Source organism: Drosophila pseudoobscura, chromosome 4 (assembly GCF_009870125.1).
Source record: "Drosophila pseudoobscura strain MV-25-SWS-2005 chromosome 4, UCI_Dpse_MV25, whole genome shotgun sequence".
NCBI lineage: Eukaryota > Metazoa > Arthropoda > Insecta > Diptera > Drosophilidae > Drosophila > Drosophila pseudoobscura.
The window spans coordinates 15,815,562-15,831,297 of NC_046681.1; the positions used below are offsets into that span (position 1 = coordinate 15,815,562).

At 48.2% G+C, this 15,736-nt stretch overlaps 3 protein-coding genes across 4 annotated transcripts in view; 2 read left to right on the plus strand and 1 right to left on the minus strand.

The window, feature by feature from the left end:
• The first annotated feature begins 1,336 nt into the window (after nucleotides 1–1,336).
• Tig (Tiggrin) lies at nucleotides 1,337–9,236 on the plus strand. The gene is made up of 5 exons (XM_001355819.4): nucleotides 1,337–1,479; nucleotides 2,197–2,483; nucleotides 2,545–5,846; nucleotides 5,914–8,916; nucleotides 8,986–9,236. The coding sequence occupies exons 2-5, from the start codon at nucleotides 2,207–2,209 to the stop codon at nucleotides 9,049–9,051; spliced, it is 6,648 nt and encodes a 2,215-aa protein (XP_001355855.2). The 5' UTR covers nucleotides 1,337–1,479; nucleotides 2,197–2,206; the 3' UTR covers nucleotides 9,052–9,236.
• Nucleotides 9,136–12,545, minus strand: LOC4816235 (uncharacterized). Its single transcript, XM_001355820.4, has 3 exons — nucleotides 11,945–12,545; nucleotides 10,798–11,007; nucleotides 9,136–10,731 (listed from the first exon to the last, which is right to left on the minus strand). Exons 1-3 carry the CDS (start codon nucleotides 12,082–12,084, stop codon nucleotides 10,053–10,055), a joined length of 1,029 nt encoding a protein of 342 aa, XP_001355856.3. The 5' UTR covers nucleotides 12,085–12,545; the 3' UTR covers nucleotides 9,136–10,052.
• A 1,617-nt stretch (nucleotides 12,546–14,162) lies between these two features.
• Nucleotides 14,163–15,736, plus strand: part of DIP-epsilon (Dpr-interacting protein epsilon) — a 57,246-nt gene continuing 55,672 nt past the window's right edge. For both annotated transcript variants that reach the window (XM_015181520.2, XM_033379755.1), the window contains exon 1: nucleotides 14,163–14,751. The gene's annotated coding sequence lies outside the window, so the exon portion shown is untranslated. The remainder of the gene's footprint in view (nucleotides 14,752–15,736) is intronic.

Consider the following 15,736-nt stretch of genomic DNA (forward strand, 5'->3'; position numbering starts at 1 on the left):
GCGTTTTACAGCACCAACTCCAATAGATGGCGCTAGAACATCTTGTTTTGAATTTGAATTTGAACTTGAAAAAATTCACATTTGCCTAAAAACCGGATATTGGCTAATTATTATTTTTTGTTGTTTACATTTTTCCTAAGAACTCCCTGAGTGTCCGCTCTCAGCTGATGAGTAACACTCGTAATTTAAATAATTGTTTGTTGTTTTCGTTTTATTTTTAAATCTTCTGATTTTAGAAGAACGCATTGTGACATGGTGTCACAAGCAATATCTCACACAGCTCTTCGTCGAGCCAAACATAATGTGGTCGGTCGGTCAATGATTTTGAGATTTGAAAGTATTTTTTGTTTTTTTTTTTGGCCAAAGAGTACTTGAAATTCTGTAGTCAATGGGGTGCTTTGGGGGATTCCTGGTAAGAAAACGAAAAGAAACGAAAGAAAATAAAGAAAGAATGCTTCGACCAATGGGATACCTGTTGATGTTTTGTGGGCTCTGAGAAGAGTGAGGGAAAGAAGTGGCTCTATTTGCTATCTTTTATAATCATGCAATCAAGATGATTTTTGGCACGCAATTCCATGAAATATAAGCCCCAAATCATACACCACAGTGGTCTCCAAATATTGTATAATCATCGTGTGGTTGAATGCTAATTAGTCCAATTCTAAGTGACAGCCAGGATGCTGATGCTGAAAAACCTGCTCCGGTTTAACCCCTTGCGGTTTCTCTAATTTTCGTCTTATCATATTCAATTGAAATGTCAGGTGGCCGGCGTCCAAGGTCACTTTTTAATTTGCATATTTCTTGTCTAATTGTTTTGAATCACTCACAGACCTCAGAGACAGACACCCAAACACTCGTTAAACACAAACCCACGCAAACCCCCCAATCTGTCATGTAATACAGCGTTCCATGAGAATCACAACTGCAGTGCCTGTAGCTCTCATGAGATCACGCATATATTCATTACTTTCAGTCGTATATTGATCTATTGCCCGTTCGGAGTGCAAACAAAATTAAACCAGCGAGCCACCGGCTTGTGATTCATTTAGTGGAATATGAGGTCATTAAGATCTAATGCGATTCGATGCCATTCATAAACCGGACCGGCTTTCCGTTTGGGCCATGACGTAGCAAATGGATGTTTTTTGTTCTTTTCTTTCTGATATACATTTTTCGGTTTTTATTTTGGAAATTCCCAAAAAAGAGAACCCAAGTGATAAGCGAATCTCTCAAAGATTCTCTAGTGCTCTGCGTTCGAGATCTCCCTCACTCTCTGTCATTCTCTATCTCTGAGAGATTTTTCCAATAAAAGATTCAATGCTTGCCGCTCGGCTGTCAGTTGCGGCAGCGCCACGAGGTGCAACGGTTGTTCCTATTTCGAAAAAACGACGCAAAACATAACGGTAAAGCTATATAGAGTGAGTGAAAGTACAGTGAAGTGTCCTGTGAAACGAAATCTAAGATATATTCAAGGGAAAAGTGAGTAGAAAACTCTTTGAATAATCAACCAACAAAATACTCGAAAAATAAAGAAAGAGAAAAACTTGCATATAATTAAAAATAAAAATAATATAATTTATAAATAAACCAGCAGCCAGAGCGCCTGCAGTGGCGTTCCAGAAATAAAAATAACACTGAAAAGTTGGGCATGAAAAATGCATGTGTGACACCATTAGAGACACGAAAATGTGTGTGTTTGATTTTGGTTTGTCAAAGGTGTTTTTCTTTTTCTTTTCTGTACAAAAGAAGATATATTAGTTTTTCTTTAATTTTTTTTGGACACGTTGCCATGTCCATGTCCAGGGGTATTCTCATTATCACTAAACACCGGATGGAAAGGGAATTCGAGGCCACCAAAGGTCCCGAAACAAATAAGAACCAAATTGAGCCGACGCTGAGTAGCATATTCCATACGATCCGAATTGGAATAGTACGCCTTATATTATCGCCTGATTAACCTTTTGCCGACCCACAGACTGCGATAATCCCCGGTGCTCTGTGTGCCTGAAAACTGGTCTAGATTCCACATCCACAGTGGCCTTATCGGCAGCCCAAAAAAAATATATACATTTATTACTTGGGCCCTCAGAAGGCGATTTTGATTTCAATTTTCCGCCAAGGCCTTTTTTTCTCTCAATAGAATATAATATTTACAATTGATTTATGAATGACACAGTTTTTATTTTGTTCTCCTAGGTTTCCCGGTATGAGAGCTCTGGGTTTGTGCGCCCTGCTCTTGGCGTTGGCCAGCAGTCAGGGTTTCGATGGATATTCCCGATCCAGCTATAGCTCCCGTCAGTCGTCTTCGTTTGGGGGCGGACAGACCTCCCAGTCCTCCTATGTGCAGTCTTCTCCCCAATTGAGCACCTGGGCCTATGCCCACTACAATGATGTGCGCGAACTGGCCAATCATCTGAAACAGGGGTACAATGCTCTGTCCCAAGGAGACAGCAATGGTCTGGGCTATTCAGGATCCTGGAGTGGTAAGTCTCTGAGCATTTAAAGTCTTTAAAACCTTTTTTTTATAACCCTTTACCCACCCAGCTTCGATCTTGGATCTTTGCGGCAAGAGTGCTGGACAGTTGGATGCCTTGAGCTCTCAAATAAGCCAGCAGCTGGTGGCGGATATGCGACAGGGCAGCCTCAGCTATGCCACCATTTCGCAGCCAAACTTCTTCGAGTCCAAGGCCGCCGAACTCCTGGAGCGTTTCTCCAGCAACACGAGTGGCAATCTGCAGCAGAGCGTGGACTTGAGCTCCTTCCAGCCTGTGGATCTGAGTGGCTTTGATGAGGTCAAGAACTATGCCTATCCCGCAGAGGTTAAGGTCATCGACGGCAAGACCTATGTGGTGCACAGGAACTGCACAGAGGCCACCAAGCTAACCGGAAACTACGGGAATGCGGCCCAAATGAAGCAGGGTTTCTTTACGCAGTCGCAGACCTCGATCCCAGCTGGCAGCAGCAGCACTACCACCATCACGAGGAAGAAGACCATCCACGATTGGGTGCGCGAGAACATGGAGCCCACTGTCGTGAACTACAATTCGGTGGTGAATGTGGACGGAGGTGTTCGAGGCGCTCCTTTGACCATACCCAGCGCCTACAATCAGATCAGCTCCCCTGGCTCCAGCTCCACTGTGGTCATTCGTCGCTTCAACAAGACCATTACCACCCACCCCGATGGCACTAGCTCTGTGGGAGGCTCCGAGTCGCAGCAGCGCTGGCAGGACGGCAAACTGGTGCTCGATGAGCAGCGTCCCTTTGGCCAGTCTTCGGTTCCGCGGGACGAGCAATGGAAGCGGGAGGAGCGTGAACGCTTCTTCTGGTATCTGACGACCCCCCAGAGCCTGGAGGATTGGCAGCATCAGCAGGAGGATCGCCTGTTGGGCGTGGCCCAGCGCTACCAGATCACCTTGCCGATGCTGGAGGAGTTCCACCGGCGGGAGCTATCCCGCTATCAGGCGCTTTTGGGTCAGTACCAGTCGCAGGTGCAGGATGCCAGTGCCTGGCAGCGGCAGGAGAGGAGTCGCCTGGACTGGCTGATACATCAGAATGGTTTCTCCTCCCAGGACATTGATCGCTGGCAGCAGGAGAACGGCAGGAAGCTGTCACAGCTCGCACAGCAACATGGCGTCAGTCAAGACCAACTGCAGCAATGGCAGCGACAGGAGCTGCAGCGTCTGAATGTGTACTTCGATAAGGTAAACCAATCACTGGCCCCACAGGTGCCATACGTGCCACAGATCCCCCAAGGACCTGTGCAGACCTATCCCACGTCCAGTTCCCTGACGGAAGACAACACCAAAGAGCAGGAGCGTCTGGATGAGCTGATTCGTCAGCATAATGCCACGATTGCCGCCCTCCAGAGCTCCATTTGGAACGATCAGCAGCGCTTGAAGGATCTCTCAATCAAGTACCAGGGGGACATGCAGAACCAGACCCAATGGCTGCGCGGTGAAGTGGCCCGCATCGGGGATCTCATCAAGGAGCAGAACGAGCAGGTATCCAAGATCTCCGCGTGGCAGAGCTCGGAGCGTACGCGTCTCGAGAGCATTCTCCGCCAGCACCAGGGTTCGGTGGGTGATCTGCAGCAGCAGATGATCCAGGATCGCAACTACATCCAAAATCTGGCCACCAAATATCGCGTGAGTGTCGACGAGCTGGAGAAGTGGCAGAGGGAGGAGCTGCAGCGGCTACAGGTGCGAGGACAGCAGCAGCTGGAGGAGCACATCAAGGACTGGCAGATCAGCGTGAGCTCGAATCTGCGGGACATTGTGGGACAGAATCAGCTGACCATCGAGGAGTTCCAGAACTCCATCATCAATGATCGCTCGAGACTCGAGCAGATGGCACGCATGTACAAGGTAAAGGTCGAGGAGATCGAGGGCTGGATCAAGAGCGAGCTGAAGAAGTTCCAATCGGAGGGTCTGCTCAAGGAAGTCGAACAGGAGCTGGTCCTCTGGCAGCAGAAGGAGCGCGAGCGCCTGCAGCAGCTTGTCCAGCACAATTCCCTGACCGTCGAACAGCTGGAGGCCAAGATAAAGAGCGATCAGACCCACTTCTTTGAGCTGGCAAACACCTACCAGGTGCGCGTGGAGGACATCCAGGAGTGGCTGAAGAAGGAGCTGCTTCGCCTGCAGAGCGAGGGCCTGGTCAAGGCCGAGGCTCTCAAGGACTGGCAACAGGTCGAGCGCGTTGAGATCTCGAAATTGGTCCAACAGAACAAGTATTCCCTTGAGGACTTTGAGCGGAAACTCCTGGCCGATCGTGCCCGCCTGCAGGACCTGTCCAACACCTACAATGTACAGGTCTCGGAGATCGAGAAGTGGATCCAGGCGGAGGGCGAACGCCTACAGCGCGAGGGTCGTCTGCGGATGGAGACAGAGCTCAATCACTGGCAGAAGATCGAGCGTCAGCGCCTACTGGATCTGATCAACAAAAACGATTTGTCGATCGATGAGATCGAGACGAAGATCGGCCGCGATCAGACCCACCTTTATAGCCTCGCCCAGCAGCACCAGGTGCGCGTGGAGGAGATCGAACAGTGGATCAAGCAGCAGATCCAGAAACTCCAGGACGAGGGCCTCATCGAGATGCAGCGCCTGAAGAACTGGCAGCTGGAGTGGCGTGGAAACCTCACCAATATGGTGCAGGATCGCGACTTCACCGTCGAGGAGTTCCACAAGTGGCTGCTGAAGGATCGTGCCCAGCTGCAGAGCCTGGCCATGCAGCACAATGTCCAGATCGAGGAGATCGAACAGTTTGTGAAGAAGGAGGAGCAGCGCTTCATTGGCATGGGTCTGTTGAAGCCCAGCGAGAAGCTCACCAACTGGCAGGAGGTGGAGCGTCTCCACCTGAAGAATCTCGCCCAGCAGCAGTACAAATCCACGGAACAGCTGGAGGCTCGTCTGCGACAAGATCGTGAGCTGCTGGAACGCCTCGCGCGCCAGTACAGCGTCCAGGTGGAGGAGATCGAACTCTGGATGAAGCAGGAGCTGGCACGCATGCGCGACGAGGGTCAATTGCAGATCGATAATCTCACTTCCTGGCAGCTGGCGGAACGCGAACGCCTCGAGGCTCTGATCAGCCAGAACAAGCAATGGAGCGCCGAGGAACTGAAGGCAGAGCTGGAGAAGGATCGCGAGCACATGCAGACGATGGCCTTCCAGTATCACACTTCCGTGGAGGAGATTGAACGTTGGGTTCAAACGGAGATCGAGCGCTTGAAGCAGCAGGGAAAACTGAATATTGAGCAGCTGTCTGCCTGGCAAAGGACCGAACAGCAGAGGATCCTGTCCCTGCTTCAACAGCATTCGAATATCACCTTGGAACAGTTCCAGGCCAAGGTAAAGATGGTCTTTATTTACTGAAGAATATATATCTTAGTTTTACAATTATTTATGCTTTTTTTAGGTCCAAAATGATCGTCGTTTCTTGATCAAACTCGCCGAACAGCACCATGTGAGTGTTGTGGAGGTCGAGACCTATGTGAAACAGGTCATCGAGGATCTCCACAAAAAAGGACAATTCGAAATGGAGCAGCTGCAGAACTGGCAGCTGGTGGAACGCGATTACATCAAGAATTTGATTGCAGAATACAAGAATGCATTGTCCACCGCAGAGTACGAACAGAAGCTGCTGGCCGATCGTGCCCATCTCAAACAATTGGCGGATCAGTACCGCATCAGTGTGGAGCAGATCGAGCAGTGGATGATCTCCGAGCTGAATCGCCTACGTGGCGACACGGAGTCGTCGCTGAAGAGCCTCAGTGCCTGGCAGGTCTCAGAGCTGGAACGCCTGCAGAACCTGGTCAAACAGCAGAACCATCTGACCTACGTGGAATTCGAAATGGAATTGAACCAAGAGCGAGAGCGTCTCCAAAAGCTGGCCAATCAGTACTCCGTGAATGTCGTGGAGATTGAGGAGTGGCTGCGCAATCAGTTGGTCAATCTGAAGAGCACGGGCCAGGGCAAGGTGGCGAATCTGACCAAATGGCAGGCCATAGAGCAGCAGCGTTTGATTGAGTTATTGCTGAAGAAGCAGCAGGAGCTGCCCTACGAGGATGTGGAACGGGAGCTGACCAAGGACCATGCCCGTCTCGAGAGCCTCTCCCAAACCCATCACGTGAGCATCGATCAAGTGGAGCAGTGGTCACGCGAGGAACTGCAGCGTCTGCAAAGCTCTGGCCTGGTCCAATTTGAACAGCAGACCCAGTGGCAGCAGCAGATCAGCCACGGCTTCAACGACTGGCTGCAGCAGCAGAGGAACGGCCCCAGCTACCAGGAGTTTGTGGACTTCCTGAAGCGGGACAAGCAGCGTCTGGATGGCATTGCCAGCGACTATCATGTGACGGTCGAGCAGGTGGAGAAGTGGGTCCAAAAGGAGGCCGCACGTCTCTCTCTCATTGGAGTCATTGATCGGCCGCAGAACAATGTGAAATACGAAGAGATTGTCAACATTTGGGAGGATCAACCCTCCTGGAAGAACGACCTGCTGTCGCGTCTGAGGAGCGTCACCAAATGGCGTCCCATGACCCGCCAGGAGTTCGAGAGCTATCTGATCCGCAACAAGGCCGTGCACGAGCAGCTGGCCCGACAGTACCACGTGACCGTTGAGGACATCCATCTCTGGCTGGAGAACGCTGCCCAGAAGGAGGGTCTCATCACAGTGCCCGTCGTCTTGGAACAATGGCAGATTAAAGAGCAGCAGTACATTCAGGATCTGATCAATCAGCAGCAGCGCAAGCAGCGAAAATGGACCATCGAAGAGCTGCAACTCAGGTTGAACAACGATCAGAGGCATCTCCAGGAGGCCATCCAGCAGTACCGCGTGACCATTGAGGAGCTCAAGGCCTGGTACAAGGATGAACTGAAGCGCTTGTTGGATCAAAGAAAGATCGATCGCGGATCGTCCCTGTCCTGGCAGAGCCAAGAGCTAGAGAGGATCTACCTGCAGGCCGTGAACAAGCCGGATATAGGAAGACAGGCTTTGGAGACTTTGCTGCTGAGGGATGTCCATGCTTTAGCCCCGCAATACCAGATATCTGTGGAGACACTGCGCCTCTTCATCCACGACAAACTAAGTCGCTTCGCGGACATGGGTCTGACGACGGACACCGCTCGACAGGTGAACAATTGGCATGAACAGGAGCGTATTCGCCTGAGGGAGGTGGCCACCAAGCTGGTGATCACCGAACAGGAGCTCCTGGAGTTCATTTCGCACGACGACAACTTCCAGAACCAATTGGCGCAGGTCTACCAGGTGGGTTTGGGTCAACTGGCCCCCGTCCAAAGGATAATCATCGGAAACTTTGCCAAGGAGCAGCTCCTGGAGCACCGCCAGCTGAATCATCTGACCAACTGGCAGCGTCGCGAAAGGGATCGTCTGTACGAGTTCATTCGCACCCAGAACATGACCTTGACTCAGCTGAAGAGCTGGCAGAATCAGGACACGAAACTGCTGCAGGACTTTGCCGCAAAGTACGAGATCTCCGTGCAGGAGCTCAAGGAATGGCAGAAGCTGGAACTGGAGCGCATCCAGAAGGTGGCCTACTATTATGGCATGACCCAGAGCGATCTGCAGCAGTTCCGCGAGGGAGAACTCCGCTGGCTGACGTACGTGAATCACCGCAAGCTGATGTCCGCCTCTGAGGCCCAGAACTGGGAGAAGACGCACAAATGGACGTTGGGCAGGCTGCAGAGCAGATACGGCAAGTTTGGCCAGGAGCTGGTCATCTGGAGACGTGTCTTGTATCTGCTCAGCCAGGGATTGATCGATCTGCCTGCGGGCGGAAGTGCAGATGGTGGATATGTGGTCGACCCTGGCAGCACCAATGCCACGCATGTGTACAGGCCCATATTCTCCAAGGATCGCGGCGATCAGCCACCACACACGTACGAGGAGTCCTACGATGAGACAGACGAGCCCGGCCTCGAGGGCGAGACGAGGACGCCACGTCCCTACCCACGTCCATCCCCCATTCTGTCCACACCCCCTCCGCCATTGCCCTACAGTCGCGGCTCATCGCCCAGCGGTGGCTACGAGTACAGTCGTCGGGACTACACCTTCAATGTGCCCGTTGGAGGAGCCTCGGCATCAGCCAGTGGCGGACCCACCGGCTCTTCGGCCACGGCCAGTGCCACCTTGGGAAAATGGAGTCGTGCCGCAGGCGAGGAGCCCCAGGTCGAGGACTTGGGTCAGCAGCAGCAGGTCGAACTGGGATGGAATGAGGGGCAGCAACAGCAAGTGGAGGACACGGACTGGAATGCCAAATACGAGGCGGGACAACAACAGTCCGAGAATCTCGAGGACCTTGGCCAGCAGCAGCAGCAGATTCAAGTGGAGGATCTGAGTGGCCTGGGGAGCTATGGGGGCCACAGCTCCTCCAGTGGACAGCTGCAGCGGCAGCCGTCAAAGGTGAGTTTTCCAACAAACTTTCCCTAAGAAACCGCTCTAATATTATTCTCTAATATATTTTTTTCCTAGGAATTGGAAGTTGAGGCCACCGCTGAGCCCTCGTTCTGGGAGAAGCTCAAGAGCAAGATCGGTTAGAGAGTCCTATATAAAAAGCACAAACTGCCATTATTCGAATACTTAGTTACGAAACGAAACCCAAACAAACAAAAACACTTCATATATTTTCTACAAATGTTTCTTTAATATTTAGTTTATAAATAAATAAATGAGATTTTGAAAGGTCACACTTGTACCGCCACACAAAAAACATTATTACTAAACATACTATCTGTTGCTCCCATAACTGTCTTTCTTCCATAACTCTCTATACTCCCTCTCTCTCTCTCTAAGGACGTAATTTTTGTATTTTGTTCGTTTTCATTAATAAACTTTAAAAATATAATAGGCCATTTGTTGGTTTCTCTCTGCAAAATATAACAGTTTTAAAAGCGAGAATATAAACGTATTACTCTATGGTCTATATAGGAAAATTGAGTTCTCTCGGTGCTGCTAATTTTGCGGTTGCGATATGCTTGAAGAAGGCTTTAATGTTCATGTTTGGGACTGGTTTTGGTTTTGGTTTCTTGAGGGAGTTTATTTCCATTGGATCTGCTTAGGCTAGGCACTTAATTGCTGTGGGATCAGCAGATACAGTACACGCTCGATAAAGTCAAGAAAAATGGCATATTTCTGGGAAAATAATCTTCAAATACTTAACCAAAATTTCAATATACTCTCACATATATTTGCATTGAAATAAAATCGATTACAAAGAGAAATTGATTGATCTATCTAAAAAAAATGATCAGCAATCCTTCAAATGATTCGACTTCTAAACGTATCGAGTGTTAGTTTTGGATCGCCTAAACCGATATATTCCTTCTTCTAAGTATTTTTAAAACCTAAATTTAATTTAACGAGCGTGCACTGTACTGTGCTATATGGAATCTAATGTTAACGATCGTTTTCTCTGCTCCAAATCAATTATTCTATTACAATATACTACACTCTTCAAAGGATCCTCCTTCATCTGGTCTTGTACACCCCTTTTTACATCTCTTAGAATACCCTTATATACATCATCTGCTCTCTCTGAATCAACTTATGGATGCCTCCAGCTCGGAGCCGCCTCCAAAATGCGAGGCCCTAAACTGTAGACCCTCCGTTACCTCCCCAACGGCCACAGCAGCTCCCATGCTCAGGCCATCTCCCGTTTCCTGGAGCACATGATGCTTCAGTTGCTCGATTTGGTGCAGCAATTTGAGCGTCTCATCGTCCAGATTGTCGTCTTCTTGGCGCAGCTGCAGCTGCTGTTCCCGCTCCTCGTCGACATCCCACTCGAGGGACTCCGGCGTTGAGATGTGCGACCACGAGTTCTGTGTGGAGGAACAGCAGGAGGTGCGCGTGAAGGAGCCGCCATGCCGATGATGGTTCCCCAAACGGGGATGTCGAGCAGCTGCGCCATAGCGTCCATGGCTGGCGGCAGCCATCGAGGCGGCCGTCGCAAGTTGGTCCAGGGAAGCGTAACGCGGCTGCTTTGCTGCCATCGGTGGGGTGTTCTCTGCCGCAGGCTGCTCCTTTTGCTCCTTCTGCTCCTGCTGGTAGTTCCGCAGCTGCGAGTACTCGTGCTCCCACTCCAGATCTAGCGAGGAGCTGGCCCTTGAGCTGGCCATCCGCTGATAGCTTCCAAGCATCTCGGTCTCCTTGCTGGGCGTTGCTTGCGCGTTGAGCAGCTTGAAAACGTCCAGATTCTGCAGCTGTATATCGGATATCGCACTGCATAAAAGGGGGTTATATTGGAGGTGGGTTGCGACACGGTTACAGTATGTGGCATTCACACACCTGTCATTCTGTAGCTTCGCATAGCTCGGCTGTTGCTCCCAGTATTTGTCCAGGAACTGGGGGCACTGCTGCTTCCTCTTGAACTTCAGAATACGATAGACAAGGCCGCGTCGCTGCTGGCTTCCCCCTCCACTCGATATGAGCTCTGTTTCAGGCTCCTGCTCGGCCTCCTGGTCGGTGGCGACCCTAGCCCTGGGCCTGCGGCGACGCCTGAAAGTGGCAAAATGCAAATTGTATTTTCAGTGCACACGTTGTTGCACCTTTTGTGGTCTTCAATGTGGTTTGGTTTCTGTTTCTGTTTGGTGTATATTGGTTATAGGCTCGAATTGGTTGATGATGTGCAGTGTTTCATGGTGTTGAAAAGTGCTGGACAGTGGTGTAAAATGATCGATAGTATTGAAAAGCTTATAAGCACAGCTGTTTTCCATTCCCAATTTGTTGGTTTCATTTCTTTTCAAATAACTTGAATAACCAATTGAATAATGACATTTTTGGTAGTATATTTTTCAAGTACTCCCAAATGAAAGCTATGACCGAACTATCACAGAAATTTGTTTATTTATTCTGTATCTTTGTATTGTATATCCGCCTGAAAACCACGTCCACAAATCGATCACTTTTGCTGCTTCACTAGAAGCGTAAAGGGTATAGTTCGCGTCCGCTTGATTTGATTAACTTGTGGCTTTTGTTTCCCTTGTTTATGTGTGACCAACAACAACCCCCACTTCACGGTGCAATACACTCTATGTATCCGTGGAAGCCCGTCGTCGTCTGTGGCATTATTTGTGGCAACATGCAGGCCCTCGAGCATTGCATACTTTCAGGCTGTTGACCCTTCTCCATTGAACGGAGCTCTGCTCCCTATAAAGTGGACCCCACTCGCAAATTATGTTTGCTTATGCAATTTGGACGACTATGGAGCGGTTCGGACATCAAGCGTGTTCCGTTTAATGGAGCAATCTACCGCTAATTAGCAAACCCTCCCCATCCCTCTTTGGGGTAGTGTCTAAGCTCGTATTGATTGGACCCGCGCTTATTGGATTTGGCGAATGCTTTTTGTGCGCGCCACAAAGTCAACGGAAATTAAATTTTAATTAACTGCTTTACCCCGCTCTGTCTCTGTCGTTCTCCCAGGGGATACTCTTACCAAAGCCAGCTGTTGGCAGCTGCCGCAGCCGTCGCACAGGAGGACGACGAGGCCGTGGAGGAGGAAGACGATGCTGTGGATGTGCTGGAGCTGGTGGTGGCAGCGGCGGCTGTGACGCAGCTGCCAAGACATGAACCCATGCTCCAGGGCTCCAGGGCAGGTGCGTAAAAGTAGGCCACACCGCAGCACAGAGCAGTACAGAGCAGCACCTCTCTGGTTCCCTCTCTGGTTCCGCCGTACTTTGTTGGCTTTCACTCTTTTGTTGGCTCCGCTGTTAATTGGTGGTGCCTCATGATGCGGCTGCTTCCTTCCGCTTGCCTTGCTTCAGGTCAAGGCCTATAGTTCTTAGCCGTTGTTTTTTTTCGGCTATTGTGTTGACTCTTGAAAAGCGTTTTTCAATGCAACTCCGCCACTACACACAAACACAAAGAAAGCCATACACACACACAACACTTGTACCGCAAGGCGTAACTGTTTTGCATGCGCCCGTTTGTCGACGTCACTGGGTGACGCACCCCGCGTCCATGGCGATACCAAGCGACATTTAAGGGGGCGCACACGGAGCCAAGCGACAAAAAGTTACTGTTTTCCCTCGGCAGCTGACGGCGGGTATGTGGGGGCGACGACTTTTGACAATCAGCTGATTCCCATGCTCTCTCCTTACGGGCAACAACCCATTCTCTCTCTGGTTTTGCTTTTTGAGCTGTCAAGTTGTTCGAAGTCAAAAAGGAAGCGCCACTCTGTTCAAAGTTCTATTGAACTTGGAAAGTTATTGGATTAAAAGCTTTCGGATAAAAGCTTCACTTTTGCGTGAGGGGTAATAACGGTATTTTGTATGAGTGCATAGTTAACAGGGGGCTTTAAGAGCGTCTGGACTCTACAGTTACTATGTTAGCATGAGGTTTGGAGGGGTTGGCGCTTTTGTAAGCGATGTTAAATTAACATTAGGCTAAGAGAATTTACTTAGTTGGGCTTTGGGTTAACACTGAGCTGTTAATACCACTTAAAGCTAAGAGAATTGTTCGTTTAACAGCCATAAGTTTCCTTCATACCTCTTCAATGCTCTGAATAATAGCATCGAGACGAAGAATGTTATGTTGTCCCTGCCGAGTTGTCTTTCAGAACCAACACAATAGAATATTTGGATTTTATAGATTGCGTAGAACATGAGAACAATTTTTGTTGGGACAAGGTTTGGAAGTTTGTCCCATTAGACTCATTATTTGCCAAAAAGAAAACCTCAAAGCTAAGGAATATGGATGAGAGTACTGGATAAAAATAACATTCTAAAGTACTCTTTTAAGACCATAGAGAAAGCATCGGGAAAAGAGTTGTTGAAATGATAAGAACCTCAAGATGATGATAGATATGCAAGTAATGATATATAGGGGACAATAGATCTATGTTTTCACCGATTATATGATTGCCTTACAAAGAACAGTAAACTATACGAAATTATGGCTTCAATTAAGAAGTTGAAAGTGTTCCTACATTAAACATAATGTAGAACATGTTCCTTAAGAGGGTTCTTCCATTATATTTACAGAAGCTCTCATTGAAATTGATGAACATTTGTAGTCTCAATTTAATTTTTTAAGTAAAGACTATCCATTAACCAAAAATGTACACATATCTTTATTAAGAACTTAAATTTAAGACTTCCCATCAAATCACTCAGGGCTTACAACCTCTTTCCCCTTTTTGAACGAGTTTTCTGCATATCAATTGTGTTTCTTAAGTGAAGGCAAAACACTCACCAAAGGAAAAACTCTTCCAAGAACTGTCTTATTCCAGACTTCGTGTTAATCCCAGCATTTTAATCATTTTCCCTTTCCTTCAAAAAAGCACTTTAGTCTTACAGATGCTTCCCCCCTTTGTGTTGGGGCTGATCTTTAGCTTTTCTCACACATTCATCTCACATGATAAACATAAAACGCGTCGAAGAACATTTCACGAATTTGTTCCAAACATTAAAAGTAGTGCTGTAAGCATTTGCTGCGGACAGAGTAACACAGCTGTTAGGAGCACCATGTGGAAGTGCCAGTGCCTGTTAAATGCGGCTGTAAACAGATGTAAATGTAACATAAATCACGGCCCAACCGCAACATTTGTTTATCTTTTTAACAGGCGGCTGGAGCCGAAGCGGATGCCAGACGACCAGGCACGACAGCCACCCTTCGGATGCTGTTTGTCTCGTCTCGGCTACTTGATGACCGCGCTCGTTCATGTTCAATCGTGTCGCATCGTGTCTCAGTGCCAAATATACCGTTGCGCGCGGAAGTCGTGTTCCGTTCATGTCCCACATTCCCCTTCGAATCGCTGTGCGGTACCGTCAGTAGTTCTTTCGGCGTATTTACCCGACTTTTGTTGTTGGAGTAATTACTTGAAATAATATTATCCCTGATCCATTAATAATTACAAAATTGTGGTCTTAATCAACGATTGTGCGAGTGTTTATTTCGATTGGCCATGCCACCAATATTGTTGTTGCAACGTTGCTCGAGTTGTTGATTTTTGTGTGTTTGGGGTAAGCGTCGCGTCTTACCGGCTCGCGGCTGTGGCGTCTCTGGGTCTATCGTCCTACTAATTAAATTGTGTTGCAAATAAAAAAATGTAGACAGCAGCCACAGTAGCAGGAAACATGGAAAGGCGTTGTTCTTCTGTCGTCTCGCTGGTCTATTTATAAATTGATTTGCTGATTCCTTCTGACAATTCGCCCCCAGATGGTATATTCCACTGCTGCAGTCAGAGCCCTGCACACAACCGACCGACCCAGAAATAGTACTGCTGCTGCTGCTGCTGCTCCGGTGAGTTATTAGCGCAAATAATGGGGAGATTTGCACAAGGGAAAGGGATAGAGATTGGGTGTGGATTAAGCGGAAATCGAGCTTGAATTCACAGAATACATATTGGACTCATTTGCGAGCACCCTAGACTTTATATACTATTCATGATCCAGGGTTCAATAACCAGAGTCGATAGATCACAAAATGTATGGTACATGCATTACAATGTCACCTATGAATCCATGTAAAAGGGGTTTTCTATTCCATTTTGGCTCATAAAGATACAGGAGCACATCCAAATCGGCTAAGGATTAAGTTGGTCAAAAGGAAAGATCGCTTTCTTTAATTCCTTTTTTATGAGTATTTTGAAATGAGTATATTTAGAAATTTGGAAATTCCAATGAGATTATCAGATGATCTATAAAGGTTTTCTAGTCGTTTTCTCTTTAAAAATCTGAATATTTCCAAGTTCTCTAATAGTTGTCATCGAAAATGTGCCTCTCTAAAAAACGATCTCCACTGATTGCATAACAGTCAATAGATCAATCGAAGATAAAATATTGCACTTATAGCATCGAGAATGCAATGATCGGATGCACTCCATAGTATTGTCCCCCGATTAGCAAACGATCATCGAAGAGCTGTCGTTGTGCTTCTCTGTGCTCTGATGGCATCGATAATAAACTCCCTTACAAGTATTTGTAACAACTAAAACAGCATCTCGTGCCTTCTCCCTTCTGTCACTAATGGTAACGTTACGAGCAGCTGCTCTCAATCTCATTCACACTACCAACCCAGCCCGCAACCCACTTCTATGGCCTTGCCACCGCCTTGAGTTATTAAACACTTTTGCTGTCTTGCATTGTTGGTTTATGCGGGTACAAGCCCCCACCTCACCCACTCCCAGATGAAGCTGCAAATGTTGCCTTTTGTGCTTTGGCTTCATTTCTTCAGTTGTTTATGCGCGGCGCTTCCACTGCCAGCAGGAGGAGGAGGAGTTGGATGG

Bases quoted from the DNA above. Each gene is read 5' to 3' on its own strand.
- Tig (XM_001355819.4), top strand. From the start codon at position 2,207: ATGAGAGCTCTGGGTTTGTGCGCCCTGCTCTTGGCGTTGGCCAGCAGT. The intron at 2,484-2,544 runs GTAAGTCTCTGA...TTACCCACCCAG, and splicing joins CTATTCAGGATCCTGGAGTG to CTTCGATCTTGGATCTTTGC. The intron at 5,847-5,913 runs GTAAAGATGGTC...TGCTTTTTTTAG, and splicing joins TGGAACAGTTCCAGGCCAAG to GTCCAAAATGATCGTCGTTT.
- LOC4816235 (XM_001355820.4), bottom strand. From the start codon at position 12,084: ATGGGTTCATGTCTTGGCAGCTGCGTCACAGCCGCCGCTGCCACCACC. The intron at 11,008-11,944 runs GTAAGAGTATCC...TGCCACTTTCAG, and splicing joins GCTGCCAACAGCTGGCTTTG to GCGTCGCCGCAGGCCCAGGG. The intron at 10,732-10,797 runs GTGTGTGAATGC...CCTTTTATGCAG, and splicing joins GCGAAGCTACAGAATGACAG to TGCGATATCCGATATACAGC.